The sequence below is a fragment of the Mesoplodon mirus genome (assembly GCF_964341445.2).
Source record: "Mesoplodon mirus genome assembly, chromosome: 17".
Lineage (NCBI taxonomy): Eukaryota > Metazoa > Chordata > Mammalia > Artiodactyla > Ziphiidae > Mesoplodon > Mesoplodon mirus.
The window spans coordinates 23,200,771-23,220,163 of NC_138993.1; the positions used below are offsets into that span (position 1 = coordinate 23,200,771).

Sequence of the window (19,393 nt, forward strand, 5' to 3'; positions counted from 1 at the left end):
ATCCCCAGGAGTGCCCACTCATGTAAGGCCCGCTCACTTGACCTTAGTCTGTGCATTTTTGCAAAGAGGATAGTAACAGCCCTTTCATTTAACTTAGTACCCTATGCCATTAAGGAGCCTCACGTATTAATGGATGCTCTTTAGTCTCATAATATCCCACTCATGAGTATTGTCATCTTTATTTAACATGTGAGGAAAGTGAAAAACAGGAAGCTAAAACGACGCTGCAAAGTACACTATTAAAACGAAAATCATCTGAAGAAGAGAAAATAGGTTTTTGAGTCTTCTAAGCCACTTTTGCATCTTCTTTTCCTGCGTTCAGTAAGCAAGACATTAATTGATGTGTTGCTTTGCAAATGATAAATCATTCCTCATGAGAAAGTTGTGAGGGAAAGAGGAGACCAGAGTAGTAAAGTGGCTTCTTCGAGGTCACACAGCAAGTCAGCGATAGAGCTAACCACGTGAACCTTGAAACAATGACCTGGGGCTTATTTTTTTGCCTTTTCTCCAATCCTTGGCTGTGTTTCTTTTCATAATAATGTTGCCTTATTGGGGTATAGTGTATCGTGATAAGTAACTCCATTGGATTATACAAATGCCAAAGGGTATCTTGTCTTTTACACAAGGCCCTCCCAGGAGGATATCCAAGTAAAGGAAATGGTCTCTAAAACCATGTCTGATGACACATTTCTCCCCTCCCAAGGTCATGATCTCCTCTCCTGCCCAGACACTGGGCTGCGTGCCAGAGGTGTGCCTAGTGTAACTTGACACTCCGAGGGGGTCCTTTTTTAAACATCCTCCTCTGCTACACGACAAAATTATTTTCAGTAATAATCATGAAATGAAACAAGTAATAATAATTGCCAAGAAAGAAATACAGTGAAATTTTTCTTATATTGAATTTCACATATAATTATGCCTGTAAAAAATCTTTAAATAAAATAGTACAATGTAAGGGAAAAATCACAACTCTCTGTTAAATAATTTTTTTAACCCACCTAACAGTTTGAACTTTGATCTGTTGATTATAGTTAATATATTACAGTCTGTAAATAATTGTCCAGTAAAGTTCATAGCAGCCCTATTTACAATAGCCCGGAGATGGAAACAACCTAAGTGTCCATCATCGGATAAATGGATAAAGAAGATGTGGCACATATATACAATGGAATATTACTCAGCCATAAAAAGAAACGAAATTGAGCTATTTGTAATGAGGTGGATGGACCTAGAGTCTGTCATACAGAGTGAAGTAAGTCAGAAAGAGAAAGACAAATACTTTTTGCTGACACATATATATGGAATTTAAGGGAAAAAAATGTCATGAAGAACATAGGGGTAAGACAGGAATAAAGACACAGACCTACTAGAGAATGGACTTGAGGATATGGGGAGGGTGAAGGGTAAGCTGTGACAAAGCGAAAGAGAGACATGGACATATATACACTACCAAACGTAAGGTAGATAGCTAGTGGGAAGCAGCCGCATAGCACAGGGAGATCAGCTCGGTGCTTTGTGACCGCCTGGAGGGGTGGGATAGGGAGGGTGGGAGGGAGATGCAAAAGGGAGGGGATATGGGAACATATGTATATGTATAACTGATTAAATTTGTTATAAAGCAGAAAAAGAAATTGTGCAGTAAATATGTGAATCTTAACAAATCCAAATGCAAAAGATACAATTTAGGCAACTACTAATCGTACCACTGATTTGGTAACATTTTCTTGATCCGTCCTTTAGTTTTAAGGCAAAGAGTCAACAGTTTTGAAAGAACTCATTTCAACTTGTAAAATATTAAAATTCAGTAAAAATATGTAACATAAGAACTAAACTTTGCGCTCAACAGAAGTAATACAACTCATGGTTCTCACCATGTTTCACTGTTTCCAATTTTAGACCTAAACATTCTTTAAGAGGTCCTACAGGGATTGGAGACACTGTCTGAGACAAGCTCAAAATCCAAAAACTGGGTGTAGCTGAGTCCCGTGTGAGCATATGGGGGCGGGGGAGGGGGAGGGTGGGAGCAGACTATGATACTGACATTTTCCAAATTCGTTTCTACATCGAGTATGTTTATTAAAGGGTAAGAAGTGAAGCTGCTCATTTGAAGCTTGCACATGTATATTGACTCTTATCAGTAACGGCAGCAATTGGTTAGGCTTTAGATCAACAAAGGATTTTATCACTGATTATGTTAGAATTGCTGGTGCACGCTGATAATCAGTGGATGGACCTTCGGTTAGTTTGATTACCACTAAGTTTTGTGCGGTTGCACCTGCTTATTTCCTGCACCGAGGTCGACAGCTCCCAGAGCCCCGCCCTTGGAGTCCTTCCACTGCCTGCAGACTTAGGCCCCCAAATCTGCATCTCAGTGGTTACCTGCGTTTCCCAATTCTCGATCACTCTTGAAGTCTTACATTTATCGCTTCTGCTTCCATTCGGAAATGTTGCACAGCTCACAGAATTCAGGAATTCTTCCCTTTCCCCGCAGCTTGGGAAACACCAGTGTTAGGGGCCAGCCTCAGGGAACCTGGAAACAGTCCAGCTCCAAACCCTTGCCCTCTGAGTTGTACGCTTCCCCTCCAGAGAACCCATGGCCCATGGCCTCCCTTCGCCCACGTCCCGCGAGATCTTGCTCCAGTGTATGCACACTGTGTGTGTCCTCGGTCAGGCCCTTGCTCGTCTGTTCAGAGGAGGGAACCCCTGTCAGAGCACACCACCCTGGGTGGGTGGCAGGGTGCCTCATGTCTCAGGGACCCCCTTGAGGATCCACACCCTTGAAAACACTTACTTCCACCTTCTCCCCAGTCTCCCAGAGCTGTCCCAGGCTCCCAGGGTACCAATAGGCATGACCCCAGGGTTCCTTGTCTTGACCTCTTGGAGGGCCAGCCCTGTCAGACCTGCACCTGGGCTGTTTGGCTCTGACCGGCATGAGGATCTTAACAGCAGGGTCAGGGAACAGGGCCAGGCTCCTCCAAGCATCTCTCACTTGTAAATGAAACCTGATCCCATCACGAATAAGAGATTGCCTTTCTGCCTAGCAATGAGAATGGCATTTAAAATTCAATATCAGAAAAGATATTGATGAGATTAAGGGCCTGAAGGAATTGATTTATGCGGAAAGACCCAAGGAATTAAATATGTATAGCCTGGTGTAATAGGATATTAGGCTCTGAGCACAGTTTCATTCCTATGATCTGGTGTTCCTGCTATCAGTCATCTAAATGATGGGGTTCTCTCCAAAAGATGTTTCTCCCCCGCCCAGGGTCACTGAGCTGCCTGCAGAGAGGGAGGCACTGGGATGGATAAACCAGGCCACAGGCTTGGTCACCCTTGGACCTTGATATAAACTGAAGCGCAGTTTCATCTGCAGGTAGAAGCAGATGACATTTTAAACAAGAATAAATTTGGAGTAGTCTTACCACCTCGTGCGACAAAAAAATTCAAACTAGTTCAATTCCATCTTTTTTTTTTTTTTCCCCCAAGGAGAAAAGTGAACGTTGTGAGTACCAGGTAGTAAATGACTGTCCTTCCCCTGAGCCAGGTTTCTCCCCTTTCTCAGGAATACTGTTAGATGTGTTTGTCTTTAGGCACAGCCTCGCTCTTAGGTTGTGGGAATATGCACTTGATTTTTTACATCTCAGGCTTTTCCCAACAATCAGGGATTGGCTCGGGATTCAGTGTTAGATGTGAGGTGGGAACAGGCAGACTTCAGCAGTGGGACCTAGGACTACCCTTCCTAAGTGGTTCTAAGTCTGTGAGAAGCAAAGCCGGGCTGAGGGGTGGAAGGTCTGGAGAGCCTGGGGAGAAAAGCAGCAGAAGCCGGGAGCTGTGTTTGGGTAGCAGGATCTCACCAAGGAGGAAGGGACGAATGAGCGGATCCCCTCACCTTGCAGCAGGACAAGATGACAAGCATCTGGCAGAACTGGCCACAGGGGGGGTTTCAGATAGCCGGCTGAAATACACGGAGTAATCGGGTTGGAGACAAGGTGTGCAGACAGTGGTGATGCTGGATGCCCGCAGGCGTTAACCCACGGGCTAGACATTAAAACAACTGCTGATTGGTCTGTCCAGACATAGTCACACCCACCCTGGCCTTTGGTGGAAAACTGTCTTTGGAAGCCAGCGGACCTCATTTCCTTAGGCGGTATCCTACTGGCCTTTAAAGGCTTATCCCACTAAGTAGGGCATCGAATTTATAGCAAAGTTATGGAGATGGAATAACATTTATTAAAACTGAATCAAAAGAGCAAAAACACATTAAAAATTGATGACACTGTATGGGCTCAAATATTTCCAGACTTCAAGCATTAGTATTTGGTGGCTCATTTCTAATGAGTAGAGAACAAGTTCTGATTCAAACTGGATCCCCTGAGCTCATGTTCTCCTAACACCTGAACTGAGCCCCAAGAATCTCCTAGGGAAACCACATTGGTTGGAGCCGCTATTAGAGTATTTTGTGCCACCCTAAATTCATTTTAGTGGATAGACTAGCATCCTCGTGACCTAGCATCTTGAGGACAGGCTACTTTGTTTCCTCCGTGTCCTCCATACTGTCTAGCCCAGCACTGTGTACTTAGGAGATAAGTGATGATTGAAAGAATGGATAAATGAACGATTGCTTGATTGATTGATACTTGAATATTACTGGATTTTATTTATTTATTTTTTGCTGTACGTGGGCCTCTCACTATTGTGGCCTCTCCCGCTGCGGAGCATAGGCTCCGGACGCGCAGGCTCAGCGGCTATGGCTCACGGGCCCAGCCGCTCCGCGGCATGTGGGATCTTCCCGGACCGGGGCACGAACCCGTGTCCCCTGCATCGGCAGGCGGACTCTCAACCACTGCGCCACCAGGGAAGCCCTACTGGATTGTTTTAAAAGAACTGAACATAGAGCCAGTCACTGGGGAAATCTTGAAATGAGGGGAAGAGGGAAAGAGAGAAAATGTGTGTGTGTGTGTGTGTGTGTGTGTGTGTGTGTATAGGTGTCAGTCACTATCAGTATACATTATATCTACCTAGTGGCACGAGTTCACGTGACCTGCCACCACCGTGAATTTAGAACGAGTACTCCTCCACCACCATGGAAGACACAAAGACAGATGCTCTCAGTTTCATGCCACCCAGCAGCTCCATCCCCAAGCAGCTCACCAGTCCTGCAAGAGATTCCTGAGGCGGCACCATGCAGTGAGTGTCAGCTTGTCATGAGACGTTGCTGGTGTTCGTTCATACAGAGAATCTGCACCGTAGCCTGCGGCTTTCATGGAATCTAACCTTATCTGATACGTTAGCTATATAAAGACTTGACCTTAGTAACAGAATTATAAAATTTAAGGGAAAAAGGCAAGGAAAGGGTTACAGTTTTTAAAGGAAAGTTAAATCTACCACAGCGCTCACAGAAGGATACACAAAGGCACATCTCCAGCAGCCTCGGTCGTAAGTGGAAATGGTGAATGCCTGGGTAGAAGTCGTTGCTAGGAGGGTTTTAAGTCTGGCATGTCCTGATTTCCATTTCAGATTGACGGATCAGTGTGGTTGTCAGGGTAGAAACCACAGTGTGAAGTAGGAAAATCGAGTTGTGCAAGTGGTAGGTCTTTCCCCAATACCGTGGCCTCGGATACATGACTTAACTTCTGGGTGCCTATGAGTCGCCCATCTGTAAAAATGGAAACGTGACCTCACTTATTCTGGGGCTCCAGATAACACTGGTAATGCTCTTCGGATTTGTCAGAGAGAAAGACCCATTACACACGGAAGTCTACATCCCCAAAGAGCATTACGAATGATCCTATTAAATCAGTGGCCTGGAAATATGAAGATGTGTCAGGTACGGCGTTTATTTACCTGTTATTGTCCGCCAGAGTGTTTGCACTTGATCGGTATATGAATAATTGCCTAATTGGAACACACTCAGTTGTAACCACCAAAAATGTAATAGTGCATCTGTTTAATGCCACACTTCCCAGTGTTAAATTAAAATTATGCTTCAGTCAGCCAGTCCAACCAAGAGGCTCTTCTGATAAGTTCTAGCTGCCTGTGAATTTCTGTAATTGAGGCACTCTGGAACTTAAAAATTGAAACTGGAAAGGAGTATTATACAGTCTCACAGATTTCAAGTGAAAAAGGACCAGAAAGGCTGACTTAAATTATCTAGTTGCAGACTATCTCCTTGTTTTTAAAAGACATCTACTCATATGAACAATCACAGTTTTGAATCATCACTGTTTTGAATACATAAATATTAGATTCGTGAGTTTACCTTTTGTAAACAAAAGAAACAATTCATTTGAAAGAATGCAGAAAATAGTCTAGGGGTGTTTATTTTGTTTTTCCTCTAGTAGTGGTTTTGGTTTATTTGTTTGCTTTTTGGTGGAACATGGGGAAGAAATTACATAATTATAAATTCACTGATTGGATTTTCTTAGACTTTTAAGAAATATTCCCCTATAGATTAAGGATGGTATCTAGAACTTCCAGAGTAAAGAATCAGAATGTCTTAAGTGCTATTTTCCTCTGAAGATTTCATATACCCATATGTCTAGAACAATAAATTACCCAGTGATAGATCCTCAGGTAGTTGTTATTGTTCTCGTTTTGGCTTTTGTGTGTGTATGTGTGGTTTTTTTGTCTTTCTTTTGTTTTGTTTTTTGCTAGATCATGGCTTAATCTCATAGAATTGGGGAAACCAGAGCAAGCATTCATTCACCTCTTTACTCATTCATTCATTCAGCACCTGCTGTGTGTTAGAGGTAACCCAGTTATTGACCCTATCATTGGCGGATGTAGGCTAGTTAGGGAGATACATATGGAATGTAATATATCATATAAAAGTGCTTTTGGAGCATGGAAGTTAGAACAGCTAACTTTGCTTGGGTGATCAGAGGGGGTCTTTATTGAGGAAGAAACCAAGACCACTGCTTACAGTTGTGCAGGTTTTGCCCTGGACAAGGGCACCAGGCCAAATGGGTGAAAGGGAATGAAAGCAGGTCCCTACTCTACTGCCCAACCATGTGCCTTAGTGAAGGGTCCTGTCTGCCTAGAGGATGGGGCTCTTTTCTATCATATAAAGTCATCATATGGGTTGACGTCAGCCTGAAACCATTCTTTTAAGTTGGCTTAAAAAATGAATAGGAGTCTGCCAGGCAGAATTCTGGGTAGTGAGCTTTTCATAGAGTCATGAAAGGACCTAGCATGTCTGGGGAAGGACGACACAACCAGTGGTTTGGATTTTATCAGTAGAGATTGGGGGATCAATGGTATTTTTTAAGCACAGGAGCACTTTGATTCTTAGGTGGCCAATTTTCTCAGGAGTGTAGGGTGAATGACAGGAGGAAAAAGCAGATCCAGAAGAGAGATGCTCATCCTAACCATGACAGTGAAGATGGTTGGAGAGAAGGCAGAGGAACGGGCAGAGAGGTTGTGAGGGTGATGAAAGGGCGGGCATGGACCTCAAGGTTTTAACTCTGGTTACCAGGGGAATAGAATTAGCCTTGTGGGGGAGGGGTCATAGTAAGCATGGTTTGGAACACTGTAGGGAAAGGGTCTGGAGGGCAGTAGGAGGGGCGGAGGCTGTGAGGTCAGCTTTGAAAAGCAGGAGCGCAGGAGCCGAGCCCGTGCAGTTGAAGCCATGGGTGTGAACAGGATCGCCTGGAGAGAGAGGACATATGCCAAGGCAAATAGAACCTGGCATCCTAGTTGGCAGTTAGAAAAGCATTAGTGGGCTTCCCTGGTGGCGCAGTGGTTGAGAGTCCACCTGCCGATGCAGGGGACACGGGTTCGTGCCCCGGTACGGGAGGATCCCACGTGCCACGGAGCGGCTGGGCCCGTGAGCCATGGCTGCTGAGCCTGTGCGTCCGGAGCCTGTGCTCCGCAACGGGAGAGGCCACAGCAGTGAGAGGCCTGCGAACCGCAAAAAAAAAAAAAAAAAAAAAAAGAAAAGCGTTAGTGACTTTAGTAAGAGCAGAGTCTGAGTAGGGTACTCTGGACAGAAGCAACGTTGTAGCAGGATTAAATAAGCATTTAAAGAGACAGTGGTTTTCCTTCCCAGCTGCATATTAAAATTATCTGTGGAGGTTTTTTAAAAATATATTATTGCCTGGGTCCGTCCCCTAGATATTCTGAGTTAATTGGTCTTCTGTGGGACCCAGGAATAAGTGTGTTTGAAAAGTTCTCCAGATTTAAGAACCACTACCCACTTCCGGGTAAGATGGCGGAAGAGTAAGACGCGGAGATCACCTTCCTCCCCACGGATACACCAGAAATACAGCTACACGTGGAACAACTCCTACAGAACACCTACTGAACGCTGGCAGAAGACCCCAGACCTCCCAAAAGGCAAGAAACTCCCCACATACCTGGGTAGGGCAAAGCGGAGAGATCCCCACACAGAGGATCGGTGCCGAGCGGCACTCACCAGCCCGAGAGGCTTGTCTGCTCGCCCGCCGGGGCGCGCAGCGCTGGAAGCTGAGCCTCGGGCTTCGGTCAGAGCGCAGAGAGAGGACTGGGGCTGGCGGCGAGAACTCAGCGTGAAGGGGGCTAATGTGCCACAGCTAGCCGGAAGGGAGTCCGGGAAAACTCTGGAGCTGCCGAAGAGGCAAGAGACTTTTTCTTCCCTCTTGGTTTCCTGGTGCGCGAGGAGAGGGGATTAAGAGCGCTGCTTAAAGGAGCTCCACAGATGGGCGCGAGTCACGACTGAAAGCGCGGAGCCCAGTGACGGGCGTGGGACGCTGGGGCTGCTGCTGCCGCCGCCAAGAAGCCTGTGTGCGAGCGCAGGTCACTGCCCACACCGCCCTTCCGGGAGCCTGTGCAGCCCGCCACTGCCGGGGTCCCGGGATCCAGGGGCGGCTTCCCTGGGAGAACGCACGGCGCGCCTCGGGCTGGTGCAACGTCACGCCGACCTCTGCCGCTGCAGGCTCGCCCCGCACTCCATGCCCCTCCCTCCCGCCCGGCCTGAGTGAGCAAGAGTCCCCGAAGCAGCTGCTCCTTTAACCCTGTCCTGTCTGAGCGAAGAACAGACGCCCTCCAGCGACCTACACGCAGAGGCGGGGCCAAATCCAAAGCTGAGACCCAGGAGCTGTGAGAACAAAGAAGAGAAAGGGAAACCTCTCCCAGCAGCCTCAGAAGCAGCGGATTAAAGCTCCACAATCAACTTGATGTACCCTGCATCTGCGGAATACATGAATAGACAACACATCATCCCAAATTGAGGAGCCCGGAGTCAGTGCTGTGCCTCTGAGGTGGGAGAGCCAACTTCAGGACACTGGTCCACAAGAGACCTCCCAGCTCCACATAATATCAAACGGCGAAAATCTTCCAGAGATCTCCATCTCAACACCAGCACCCAGCTTCACTCAACGACCAGCAAGCTACAGTGCTGGACACCCTATGCCAAACAACTAGCAAGACAGGAACACAACGCCACCCATTAGCAGAGAGGTGGCCTAAACTCATAAAAAGTCTGCAGACACCCCAAAACACACCACCAGACGTGGACCTGCCCACCAGAAAGACAAGATCCAGCCTCATCCACCAGAACACAGGCACTAGTCCCCTCCACCAGGAAGCCTACACAACCCACTAAACCAATCTTAGCCACTGGGGACAGACACCAAAAACAACGGGAACTACGAACCTGCAGCCTGCAAAAAGGAGACCCCAAACACAGTAACATAAGCAAAATGAGAAGGCAGAAAAACACACAGCAGGAGAAGGAGCAAGATAAAAACCCACCAGATATAACAAATGAAGAGGTAATAGGCAGTCTACCTGAAAAAGAATTCAGAATAATGATGGTAAAGATGATCCAAGATTCTATTTCCCAGATCCAAAATCTTGGAAATAGAATAGACAAAATGCAAGAAACAGTTAACAAGGACCTAGAAGAACTAAAGATGAATCAAGCATCGATTAAAAACACAATACATGAAATAAAAAATACTCTAGATGGGATCAATAGCAGAATAACTGAGGCAGAAGAACGGATAAGTGAGGTGGAAGATAAAATAGTGGAAATAACTGCTGCAGAGCAAAATAAAGAAAAAAGAATGAAAAGAACAGAGGACAGTCTCAGAGACCTCTGGGACAACATTAAACGCACCAACATTCGAATTATAGGGGTTCCAGAAGAAGAAGAGAAAAAGAAAGGGACAGAAAATATTTGAAGAGATTATAGTTGAAAACTTCCCTAATATGGGAAAGGAAATAGTTAATCAAGTCCAGGAGGCACAGAGAGTCCCATACAGAATAAATCCAAGGAGAAATACGCCAAGACACATATTAATCAAACTGTCAAAAATTAAACACAAAGAAATCATATTAAAAGCAGCAAGGCAAAAACAACAAATAACACACAAGGGAATCCCCATCAGGATAACAGCTGATCTCTCAGCAGAAACTCTACAAGCCAGAAGGGAGTGGCAGGACATACTTAAAGTGATGAAGGAGAAAAACCTGCAACCAAGATTACTCTACCCAGCAAGGATCTCATTCAGATTTGATGGAGAAATTAAAACCTTTACAGACAAGCAAAAGCTGAGAGAGTTCAGCACCACCAAACCAGCTTTACAACAAATGCTAAAGGAACTTCTCTAGGCAAGAAACACAACAGAAGTAAAAGACCTACAATAACGAACCCAAAACAATTAAGAAAATGGGAATAGGAACATACATATCGATAATTACCTTAAATGTAAATGGACTAAATGCTCCCACCAAAAGACACAGATTGGCTGAATGGATACAAAAACAAGACCCATCTATATGCTGTCTACAAGAGACCCACTTCAGACCTAGAGACACATACAGACTGAAAGTAAGGGGATGGAAAAAGATATTCCATGCAAATGGAAATCAAAAGAAAGCTGGAGTAGCAATTCTCATATCAGACAAAATAGACTTTAAAATAAAGACTACTAGAAGAGACAAAGAAGGACACTACCTAATGATCAAGGGATCGATCCAAGAAGAAGATATAACAATTGTAAATATTTATGCACCCAACATAGAAGCACCTCAATACATAAGGCAAATACTAACAGCCATAAAAGGAGAAATTGACAGTAACACACTCATAGTAGGGGACTTTAACACCCCACTTTCACCAATGGACAGATCATCCAAAATGAAAATAAATAAGGAAACACAAGCTTTAAATGATACATTAAACAAGATGGACTTAATTGATATTTATAGGGCATTCCATCCAAAAACAACAGAATACACATTTTTCTCAAGTGCTCATGGAACATTCTCCAGGATAGATCATATCTTGGGTCACAAATCAAGCCTTGGTAAATTTAAGAAAATTGAAATTGTATCAAGTATCTTTTCCGACCACAATGCTATGAGACTAGATATCAATTACAGGAAAAGAGCTGTAAAAAATACAAACACATGGAGGCTAAACAATACACTACTTAATAACGAAGTGATCACTGAAGAAATCAAAGAGGAAATTAAAAAATACCTAGAAACAAATGACAATGGAGACACGACAACCCAAAACCTATGGGAGGCAGCAAAAGCAGTTCTAAGAGGGAAGTTTATAGCAATACAATCCCACCTTAAGAAACAGGAAACATCTCGAATAAACAACCTAACCTTGCACCTAAAGCAATTAGAGAAAGAAGAACAAAAACATCCCAAAGTTAGCAGAAGGAAAGAAATCATAAAAATCAGATCAGAAATAAATGAAAAAGAAATGAAGGAAACGATAGCAAAGATCAATAAAACTAAAAGCTGGTTCTTTGAGAAGATAAACAAAATTGATAAACCATTAGCCAGACTCATCAAGAAAAAAAGGGAGAAGACTCAAATCAATAGAATTAGAAATGAAAAAGGAGAAGTAACAACTGACACTGCAGAAATACAAAAGATCATGAGAGATTACTATAAGCAACTCTATGCCAATAAAATGGACAACCTGGAAGAAATGGACAAATTCTTAGAAATGCACAACCTGCCGAGACTGAACCAGGAAGAAATAGAAAATATGAACAGACCAATCACAAGCACTGAAATTGAAACTGTGATAAAAAATCTTCCAACAAACAAAAGCCCAGGACCAGATGGCTTCACAGACGAATTCTATCAAGCATTTAGAGAAGAGCTAACACCTATCCTTCTGAAACTCTTCCAAAATATAGCAGAGGGAGGAACACTCCCAAACTCATTCTACGAGGCCACCATCACCTTGATACCAAAACCAGACAAGGATGTCACAAAGAAAGAAAACTACAGGCCAATATCACTGATGAACATAGATGCAAAAATCCTCAACAAAATACTAGCAAACAGAATCCAACAGCACATTAAAAGGATCATACACCATGGTCAAGTGGGGTTTATTCCAGGAATGCAAGGATTCTTCAATATACGCAAATCAATCAACGTGATACACCATATTAACAAATTGAAGGAGAAAAACCGTATGATCATCTCAATAGATGCAGAGAAAGCTTTCGACAAAATTCAACACCCATTTATGATAAAAACCCTGCAGAAAGTAGGCATAGAGGGAACTTTCCTCAACATAATAAAGGCCATATATGACAAACCCACAGCCAGCATCGTCCTCAATGGTGAAAAACTGAAACCATTTCCACTAAGATCAGGAACAAGACAAGGTTGCCCACTCTCACCACTCTTATTCAACCTAGCTTTGGAAGTTTTAGCCACAGCAATCAGAGAAGAAAAGGAAATAAAAGGAATCCAAATTGGAAAAGAAGAAGTAAAGCTGTCACTGTTTGCAGATGACATGATACTATACATAGAGAATCCTAAAGATGCTACCAGAAAACTACTAGAGCTAATCAATGAATTTGGTAAAGTTGCAGGATACAAAATTAATGCACAGAAATCTCTGGCATTCCTATATACTAATGATGAAAAATCTGAAAGTGAAATCAAGGAAACACTCCCATTTACCATTGCAACAAAAAGAATAAAATATCTAGGAATAAACCTACCTAAGGAGACAAAAGACCTGTATGCAGAAAATTATAAGACACTGATGAAAGAAATTAAAGATGATACAAATAGATGGAGAGATGTACCATGTTCTTGGATTGGAAGAATCAACATTGTGAAAATGACTCTACTACCCAAAGCAATCTACAGATTCAATGCAATCCCTATCAAACTACCACTGGCATTTTTCACAGAACTAGAACAAAAAATTTCACAATTTGTATGGAAACACAAAAGACCCCAAATAGCCAAAGCAATCTTGAGAACGAAAAATGGAGCTGGAGGAATCAGGCTCCCTGACTTCAGACTATACTACAAAGCTACAGTCATCAAGACAGTATGGTACTGGCACAAAAACAGAAAGATAGATCAATGGAACAGGATAGAAAGCCCAGAGATAAACCCATGGACATATGGTCACCTTATCTTTGATAAAGGAGGCAGGAATGTACAGTGGAGAAAGGACAGTCTCTTCAATAAGTGGTGCTGGGAAAACTGGATAGGGACATGTAAAAGTATGAGATTAGATCACTCCCTAACACCATACACAAAAATAAGCTCAAAATGGATTAAAGACCTAAATGTAAGGCCAGACACTATCAAACTCTTAGAGGAAAACATAGGCAGAACACTCTATGACATAAATCACAGCAAGATCCTTTTTGACCCACCTCCTAGAGAAATGGAAATAAAGACATAAATAAACACATGGGACCTAATGAAACTTCAAAGCTTTTGCACAGCAAAGGAAACCATAAACAAGACCAAAAGACAACCCTCAGAATGGGAGAAAATATTTGCAAATGAAGCAACTGACAAAGGATTAATCTCCAAAATTTATAAGCAGCTCATGCAGCTCAATAGCAAAAAAACAAACAACCCAATCCAAAAATGGGCAGAAGACCTAAATAGACATTTCTCCACAGAAGATATACAGACTGCCAACAAACACATGAAAGGATGCTCAACATCTTTACTCATTAGAGAAATGCAAATCAAAACTACAATGAGATATCATCTCACACCAGTCAGAATGTCCATCATCAAAAAATCTAGAAACAATAAATGCTGGAGAGGGTGTGGAGAAAAGGGAACACTCTTGCACTGCTGGTGGGAATGTGAATTGGTACAGCCGCTATGGAGAACGGTATGGAGGTTCCTTAAAAAACTACAAATAGAACTACCATATGACCCAGCAATCCCACTACTAGGCATATACCCTGAGAAAACCATAATTCAAAAAGAGACATGTACCAAAATGTTCATAGCAGCCCTATTTACAATAGCCCGGAGATGGAAACAACCTAAGTGTCCATCATCGGATGAATGGATAAAGAAGATGTGGCACATATATACAATGGAATATTACTCAGCCATAAAAAGAAATGAAATTGAGCTATTTGTAATGAGGTGGATAGACCTAGAGTCTGTCATACAGAGTGGAGTAAGTCAGAAAGAGAAAGACAAATACTGTATGCTAACACATATATATGGAATTTAAGAAAAAAAAAATGTCATGAAGAACATAGGGGTGAGACAGGAATAAAGACACAGACCTACTAGAGAATGGACTTGAGGATATGGGGAGGGGGAAGGGTAAGCTGTGACAAAGTGAAAGAGCGGCATGGACATATATACACTACCAAACGTAAGGTAGATAGCTAGTGTGAAGCAGCCGCATAGCACAGGGAGATCAGCTCGGTGCTTTGTGACTGCCTGGAGGGGTGGGATAGGGAGGGTGGGAGGGAGACGCAAAAGGGAGGGGATATGGAAACATATGTATATGTATAACTGATTAAATTTGTTATAAAGCAAAAAATAAAAAATAAAAATAAAAATAAAAAATAAAAAAATAAAAAAGAACCACTACCCTTGACTCTCCCTTTAAGAAGTGTCAATAAACCTCAAAAGCTGGCAGACATGTGAGTTGCATAAAACCCCAGGGGGTCAGAGAAGTACGAGATTTTTCAAAGATGAAGAATCTTTTTTTAAAAAATATATAAATTAATTTATTTATTTGGCTGCATCAGGTCTTAGTTGCAGCACGCAGGGTCTTCGTTGAGGCACGCTGGATCTTTCGTTGCGGCTCACGGGCTTCTCTCTAGTTGTGGCATGCGGGTTTTCTCTCTCTAGTTGTGGCGCGTGGGCTCTGTAGTTTGTGGCACGCGGGGCTGTCTCATTGAGGCGCATGAGCTCAGTAGCCGTGGCACGTGGGCTTAGTTGCCCCGTGGCATGTGGGATCTTAGTTCCCCACCCAGGGATTGAACCCGCGTCCCCTGCATTGGAAGGCGGATTCTCTACCACTGGACCACCAGGGAAGTCCCAAGGTGAAGAATCTTGATATTATTAGACTGACAGAGGTTAGAAAGTGGGATAATGCAAAGTGTTAGTGTGGGTGTGGGGTACAGTAACTCATATAGCACTGGTGGGCAGGTAGGCTGGTACAGCCATTCTGTGACGCAGCTTTGGCAGTGAACTCCTCAGGCATGCCCCATGACCGGCAGCTCCACTGCTGGATATGCACCAGGGCAAGTCTCCCACAGGTCCATAGGGACAAGCACTAGTATCTCCCACTACAACCTTATACAGGGGGAGGAGACTTGGAGATAATCTGAGTGGCCTTCACTGGGAGAGTGGAATAGGTATAACTGGGTGGATGTACCCCGTAAAATAGTATGCAGCCACCAGAAGCAATGGTTAGATATATATACACATCAACATGGATCTTAAAAACATAGTAAACAAGAAATATGAAAGCTTTCACTTAACATACAAATGCATACTCTCAAAACAACAGTATATATTTTGGAAAAACGCATTCAAATAAAAAAGATAGAAACCGTTGAAAGCGGTTGCCTGCATATGAGAAGAAAAGGAACTGGGGATGATTCCTTGGAATCACACTTTTTTAAATTTAAAAGTGTGATTCCAGGCTTCCCTGGTGGCGCAGTGGTTGAGAGTCTGCCTGCCGATGCAGGGGACACGGGTTCCTGCCCCGGTCCGGGAGGATCCCACATGCCGCGGAGCGGCTGGGCCCGTGAGCCATTGCTGCTGAGCCTGCACGTCTGGAGCCTGTGCTCCGCAATGGGAGAGGCCACAACAGTGAGAGGCCCATGTACAGAAAAAAAAAAAAAAAAAAAAAGTGTGATTCCAAGGAACACTGAGAACGGATGGAAGCTTACATGGGAAGTGAGGTCAGGGGAAGGGTGTGTGTGTGTACACGAGCACACGCACGTTTTAATAGCGTGAAGCAGTGCTGTAAATGTGTGGATGAAATGGCAGGCTCAGTGGAGTTCTCACTTCCCCTCTGATCTATTCACAGTATTGGTAATAACAGCTGAGAGTTGTGTCCAAGTGGTTTTCCTTTCTGTGTCCTTTCCCCAACCTTAATTAAGTTCATTTGTTTGCTCTTGTTGCTGTTCTTACTAAAGCAGTGTCTGCTCCTTTACAGACATACCAGAAAATTACAAGCAAAACTAACAGAAAGATCCATAAGCCCACTCACCCAGAGACAGTATCCAGATTCATTTCTATGAATAGTTTGCAAAATTCAGTGAAACCCTTTCATAGCCTGAACTTTTCATGTGGAGAACAGTATATTATGAGTTAATTCCATGTCCAGAGACACTTGTGCAACTTCATTTTTAATGGCTGCATGGTGTTCCATTGTACAGATGCACCGTCGTTACTGTAGCCAGTCCCCCTCTGCCGGACATCAGTCGTGTCTAAATTTTGCTGCTTCGAGTGCTGCAGTTGAGTGAACATAAGCTACCCAGGTTTGAAGACAATTTCCTGTCCTTCATTTGGCTCATTTTTAAAGGAGGTTTAAGGAGTGGATTCGAAATTGTCTAATGACATAAAAATCCACTCGGCATCGTGGAAGTCAGAGCACCAGATCCTCTCGGAACTGTTCTGGGGCTGGTCGTGAATGAGAATAAAGAAACAGGGTCATTCCCCACTGTTTGGAAATGGTCATTTTCATTACTTATCCTGGTGCCAGAGTACGATATGGCTCCCTGGTTTCTGCACTTTAATTAATTGGTGCACAATTGAATCACATAACGTGTGAAGGGAGCCCGTGTGGGATGTGTGTATTGCATCATATGTGAGTATGATACGGGCAGGTGGTAAAATAAGGGGTGCTGAGTGTTTTGAAAACTGCAAGGAAATCACTGTTTATGCTGGGGCACCAAAGCAGGTTCTTAAATCTACAGCCAGCACCAGACGAGGGAACAGGACAAGCAAGCCCAGGGGTTAAGGCACAGTGTGTTTTTCTGAGTACTTCCTCCCCGACAACGTACCGCGAAACTAGCAGGTTTGAAGATTTAATTTAATCCTTTCACTTGGCAACTTTAAGCATCAGGAATCCAGTGCCAGTGTTTATTCCGGCCTTGATAGTTCAGAACTGGCCAGGCAGCTCTGCAGCCAGCTTGTCAAGCCCCAGAAGTCGCAGCCTTGGTGTGGAGACAGCTACCCTCGTGGCAGGAACGCAATGACATTCTCATATCATTAGTGCAGCACTTGTCACGTGCAGGAGCAGAAGAAACAGACTTCCGTCTTTGCAAACTAGCCGTTTGTTGTCTAGAAGCTCTGAATAGACATAGCTGCTTCCAGGGCCTGTTTTGAAGCTCTTGAATGTGCTCTCCAGCCTGTGTATATATTAGCATATAACCATGTTCCAAAGAGTTAGTTCTGGGCAGCCCCGTCCTCCTGGCAGGCCAGGTAAGCCTCCCCATGCATTACAGTTGACAGGGCAATGAACGCTCAAGGCTTAACAGCAATCCGTTCAGTGGCCCTGCTTCAAAACAACAGTGCAGGCCATAGCTGAGTGTTTTGACGGCTTGTATCAGCAGGTTTCTCGACTGATATATTGATTGCAGCTTGGACTTCAGTCCTGCTGATCTAATAAAACATCACCATCATAACAGAGAAGGTAAAAGGCTCTTTTGTGCTCCCAGCCACCTGGTGAAGCAGCTTTACTGTAAAGCTAGCTTTAGGGTCATACGTAAAATGATGTAACCTTGGACAAGTTGACTCATTACTTTAAGTGTTTTTATGATTTAATTTCTTCAGCTGTCAATGCCTTAGTTTCTTACCACTATTCTACATATTTTTACAAATACGCATCTGTTTAAAGGAATATAAAGGTGCCTTCACAAACACTGAAACAAGTGTCGTGCATCAGTATCACAAACAGCCTGATACTGCGGCATTAACTGCACACTCGTTAACTGCACAGTACGTGGCGGGGGTGTGTGAAACAGACATTTTAAAAAAAGTCAACGGAAGTCTGGATTAAGCTTTAAGACATGTACAAACCTTTCCCTCGTGTTTTGGAATGGATGTTTTCAATATCGTACAGTATTCCATTGGCCTTCAATCCTACTTATCCTAAATATCCTTTTCACAGCAATTGCTGACCATCCAGGAGGAGTTAAACAACAAAAAGTCAGAATTGGAACAAGCAAAGGAAGAGCAGTCACACACACAAGCATTACTCAAAGTCCTCCAGGAACAAGTAAGTGAATGCAACAGCTCTGCCTGGTGAATTAGTTCAAACACGGACACACGCCTCCCCCGTGTTCGACACACATGCAAACACTGCTGCAGTTAATCTTCGAAACGACCAGCCTGGACCCTCCCCACCTCTTAGCAGCTTCGCTGGGTAGAATTTATAATCTCATCTCCAGCATCTCTGTTTTCACTCTGGTACCTCTTTAGACCACCCAAGCCCCTCAGCGATGTGTGAAAGTTTCTTCCAGAAGACAAATGAATTTTGATAAAGTTTTAAAACATTGGCAATGCAGATACATTTCACAGCAAGCAGCTAGTTTCCTCTTAAGTCTAGTCGCAAGGAAAATGAGTTTAGCATAGCCCACAGTCCTCCTGCAGACATCTGAATCAGAAGGACTGATTCATAGCGACATTAAAAAAAAATCTCTCCCCTGTGCATCAGGGCACTTATCTAACCAGGGTGAGCAACAAACCTTTCATATGAAGTTTGTAAATCTGAACGTTTCATCCTGGCTTTCTTTGATACTAAAGTGTGGCCTGACATTGATAAGTAGATTTGAAACTATTGTCTTACAGCAGGGTAAGATGGATCGCTCAGCAGCTGAGTGAAATCTAAGCCCAGTATCTACATGCGAGAAGCTGAGAAAGCTCTTGAAATGCTTTCCTATTTCTGGCCTTCACATGCTGCCCATGATGTAATGAATGGCAAATGGAAGGGGGAAAAAAATCACATATAGTAACCGTAGCCCTTTGGGGGTAGTCAAATTTAGGTTGCTTTAAAATTTTCACTCACAGTGGTATATGAGGTGGTCCTTTGTACAACATATATAACTTCAAAAGTGATATTTTTTTAACAAAAACTATGAAGTTGGGAGAGTATGAGCTTAGTCAGCTGTGACTCAGTCACTTTACA

The 19,393-nt window shown here is 43.5% G+C and overlaps 1 protein-coding gene across 7 annotated transcripts in view; it reads left to right on the top strand.

The window, feature by feature from the left end:
- The window catches only part of ENOX1 (ecto-NOX disulfide-thiol exchanger 1), a 323,624-nt gene that overhangs the window by 228,512 nt on the left and 75,719 nt on the right, over positions 1 to 19,393 (top strand). For 6 of the 7 annotated variants that reach the window (XM_082602436.1, XM_082602438.1, XM_082602437.1 and 3 more), the window contains one exon: positions 18,377 to 18,484. The exons of the other annotated variant lie outside the window; for it this stretch is intronic. In XM_082602436.1, the coding sequence (XP_082458562.1) occupies positions 18,377 to 18,484 (108 nt within the window). The remainder of the gene's footprint in view (positions 1 to 18,376; positions 18,485 to 19,393) is intronic. 7 annotated transcript variants of the gene reach the window in all.